Genomic DNA, 3,751 nt, shown 5'->3' with positions numbered 1-3,751 from the left:
CGTGGCTGTCTGGGGCTCTTCCGACCCTTGGTGTATCAAGGACTCTGTGCCCCACACCCACGACCTTTCAGAGCTGAAAGGGAGATTCTAGGGAACTGGGGTGCGGGGTGGGGCTGCATGCTTTAGGCATCAGAGCCCTGAGGGCAGAGGGCCCAAGAGTTGCTCGGTAGTGGGGACAGACGCGCAGCTGCCACCGCCATCCTGGAGGCGTTGTCGGCCGTCTGTCTGTTCCACCCTGTGCTTCCCGCTCCGCCAGTGACCCTCCGGGTTTTCTTTTGTCCCTTCTCCACTCTGGACACACAACCCTCCCCGCCGTCCGGACCCCCTCTCTCTTCCTTGAGCCTTTCTGGTCTCCACCCTCTGCTTCCTCTGTCCCTTCCCGCGGTCTCTTGCCCTCCCTCTCCCCCCCCGGGGCGCAGTTTCCCGAGTCCCCTCCCGGCCCCGCCCCGCCCCAGTTTTTAAACCTGGCGCGGAGCAAGCGGGTAGGTGAGCGCGGTCGGCCAGAGGGATCAGGCGCCGTCGAACTGCGGGACTCGCGCGCCGCCGGCACCATGAGACCCGAGGCAGGCGGAGCCCCGGAGGCGCGGGGACGCCTCTGCCACTGTCCGGGAGATGATCCTGGGAGGCCACCGCTGCCACGCGGGCCCGAGAGGTGAGGGTGTCCTGAGGCCCCGGTGGAGGTGCACCCAGACCCTGAGCGAGCTCCTTAGCCTGGGACTGACTATTGCAAATTCCTGTCGGAAATGCAGGGACCCCGAGGATATCTGGCAAGGAAACGGGGCAATACTTGCGTGTATTGAGGATCTGAAATCGATCAAGCTGGGAAATACTGGAAGCTAGGGGTCCTATAAGAAATTTATAAAAGGATCCTGCGGTTTATCACAAAGTGACAGTCTCCTACCCTATGCTGGGGCTCAGTGTTTGCCCTGGGACCCAGCTGTCTATAAAGCCGTGAAGTTTAAGGAAATCAGATTAGCTGGGGAGGTAGGGAAGGCGCAGCCTGGCGATGCAGAAACGCAATCCTATTTGGCATGCTGGGCTAAGGAGCTGAAGAATCAGGAGTCTCCAGCTGCAGAGGTGGTGTAGTTGAAACCAACCAGCTGTGTTGGAAAATCTTGAGGTATCAGTGAGAGATTTGCTAGGAGAAAAAATATCTCGACTCACACGCGCCCCAATAATAGTGTTAGATTTGAGGCTTACCTTCTCAAAGTGTACTTGGAAGCACATTGAGTTCTGCAGGAGACAGGAAGAAGTAAAGTACTCACTGGCTCACCGGCAACAGACCTTAAGGGAACATGGTGTGTGCAGGGACTCTGTCAAACAGACACGATGATATCAATCTCATAGTAACATTTGAGGGGCAACAGAAATGCCAGAGGTTCAGTCTCTCCTGATGCTTGCTTCCAGTTCCATCCCAGCTCCGTGGAGACCGTGGATGTCGCCTCCTGGAGATGCAGAGTTGACCAGAACTGAACGTCCGGTAAGCTAAATGTGAATGTTGTAGGGAACAATCGAGCCAGAAAGCGGCACCATGTCTATAATAACTTTAAAAACAAAACCCGGGGAAAGGACTCCTCCCTCCTGCTTAGCTTGGTCTTCTAACCTAGAAGTGCGTGCCTGGAGGTCGGGCAGGTAGAGCCCAGAGTGAATAGAGGTGCTAATGGGCCCATTGGGCTCTTGATTGCTCCTCCATCCTTGAAAAGCAAACAGCTGAGGATGTGGCCTTTGCGTGGTAATTACATGAGGGGGGATGGTGTTCTTCTGTAAACCAGAACGTTTAAGGACTTAGGGACAGAGGGGCAAAACCCACCCCACTTAGAGAAAAGCTGATTGTGTACCACATTGCAAAGAAGGCAGACCTCATCCACCTCAGGTACCCAGACGGTGCAGTTAAAAGCTCCCACCCTTGTCTGGTCCTGTCTGCAAGAACTCCTGCAGGATCTTCTGTTCTCTGTGCAAATACACTCAAGCACAGGGCTTTGTCAGCAAAGATTAATTGCCACAGCTATCCCTTCATCTTGGTCTTGCCGGTTAATTGCTTTTGACTTATTAGGGGAATGTTTTGCTTACATTTGCTATATTCTCAAATATAAATTGACTTTAAAACAGTGGCGTTAGCTTAGGGAGGACCATGCATCTTACTTACACAACACCTTCGGGATACAACTTAACTTACAGATAAATATGATAAGAAAAGTTTGGGAAGCACCCCTCCATTATTCTTTTACATTTAAGTTATTTTCTTTGAAAACTTCAGTGCTTTAATTCAGTTAATATTTATAGAAGCTCAAAGAACGAAGCAAACAAAAGGATAGCAGTCTGATAAAGTGATTTTGTTTCAGTCCTAATAATTCCTGCTCCAAATTTCTAAGTGACTGAAGGGAATACTTTCTATCTTACTGTATTCAGACTTGAGTTCTTTTTTTTTTTTAATTTTTTTTTCAGACTTGAGTTCTTAAAGGCAAGTTTTTGTTTGTTTGTTTGTTTGTTTGTTTTTGGTTTTTCGAGACAGGGTTTCTCTGTATAGCCCTGGCTGTCCTGGAACTCACTCTGTAGACCAGGCTGGCCTCGAACTCTCGAACTCAGAAATCCACCTGCCTCTGCCTCCCAAATGCTGGGATTAAAGGTGTGTGCCACCACCACCTGGAGGCAAGATTTTAAAGAACTCACAAACTACTAAATTTTCCTGTAAATGAACCACGAGTGTGGAGGTCGCTCAGTTGTGTGGGAGACTAGAATACTACACAGTACATACACGGCCTGAGGCAGGTAGCTTGTGGCTCTACTATGATGAGAAAACCCCTTGTGATTATTAAAGCACAGCCCCTTTCTAGTTGGCTGCACTGCACACAAGGCGGCTAAGTCCAGGATTGGGTGGATGTTCTATAGAGACTGTAGAACTGGCTGCCTTCCCACACCCTTGTCAGGGCGAGATCTTGGGATCCACCCCCTGGGTCTTTCCTTGTCACTAGGCTCTGGCTTTACCAGGGAGCTAAATCTCCAGCTCTACCCGGAAAGCTCTTTGTAGATGTCACACACAGGTTCTCTGCAGGCCTCAGTAAAGCAGGGTCCCCCAGCAGGCTGGGTGAGTGTCCTGAGCTTGGGCTGCGCAGCTTCTAGCTAATGAATGACTCTTGGCAAAGCAGGAAAATTCCTCAACCCCAAGTCTCCATTCCATTTTGTAGAGGATTCTGTGAGGGACTGGGGCTTGGTGACCTGTACCAGGACTTCCAGCAAGCAGATCGAAATTGGAATAAGATATAAATTTGAGAAAAGGCCCCAAGGCCTTGTTCCTTGAGCAGAGGAGCTACCTATACCCACTTGATGCCTCCAGACAGCTGTATCCTCTCCTGGATTGGGAGAAAAATAGACTAATTTTTAAAAATTTTATTTATTTTTTGAGACATGGTTTCTCTGTGTAGTCCTGGCTGTCCTAGAACTCACTCTGTAGACCAGGCCAGCCTTGAACTCACAAGATCTGCCTGTCTTTGCAGGGCTCAAGGACGTGCACCACTACGACCTGATAGACCAAATTAAAAGAAGAAAGAAAGAAAGAGAAATATATATATATAGAGAGAGAGAAAGAAAGAAAGAAAGAAAGAAAGAAAGAAAGAAAGAAAAAGAGAAAAAGAAAGAAAGAGAAAGAAAGAAAGGAAGGAAGGAAGGAAGGAAGGAAGAAAGAAAGAAAGAAAGAAAGAAAGAGAAAGGGGGAGGGAGGGAGAGAGGAGAAGAGAGGAGAGGAGAGGAGAGG

The 3,751-nt window shown here is 49.3% G+C and overlaps 1 protein-coding gene across 1 annotated transcript in view; it reads left to right on the top strand.

Moving 5' to 3' along the window:
• The first annotated feature begins 551 nt into the window (after positions 1 to 551).
• Positions 552 to 3,751, top strand: part of Ripply3 (ripply transcriptional repressor 3) — a 7,881-nt gene continuing 4,681 nt past the window's right edge. Inside the window, exons 1-2 of the mRNA XM_028752546.1 lie at positions 552 to 652; positions 1,408 to 1,480. Coding sequence (XP_028608379.1) covers positions 552 to 652; positions 1,408 to 1,480 — 174 coding nt within the window. The remainder of the gene's footprint in view (positions 653 to 1,407; positions 1,481 to 3,751) is intronic.

Source organism: Grammomys surdaster, unplaced genomic scaffold (assembly GCF_004785775.1).
Source record: "Grammomys surdaster isolate TR1022 unplaced genomic scaffold, NIH_TR_1.0 125925, whole genome shotgun sequence".
In the NCBI taxonomy this organism is placed as follows: Eukaryota; Metazoa; Chordata; class Mammalia; order Rodentia; family Muridae; genus Grammomys; species Grammomys surdaster.
Note: the sequence above shows the minus strand (reverse complement) of the source record. Positions and strands in the feature narration are given on the sequence as shown.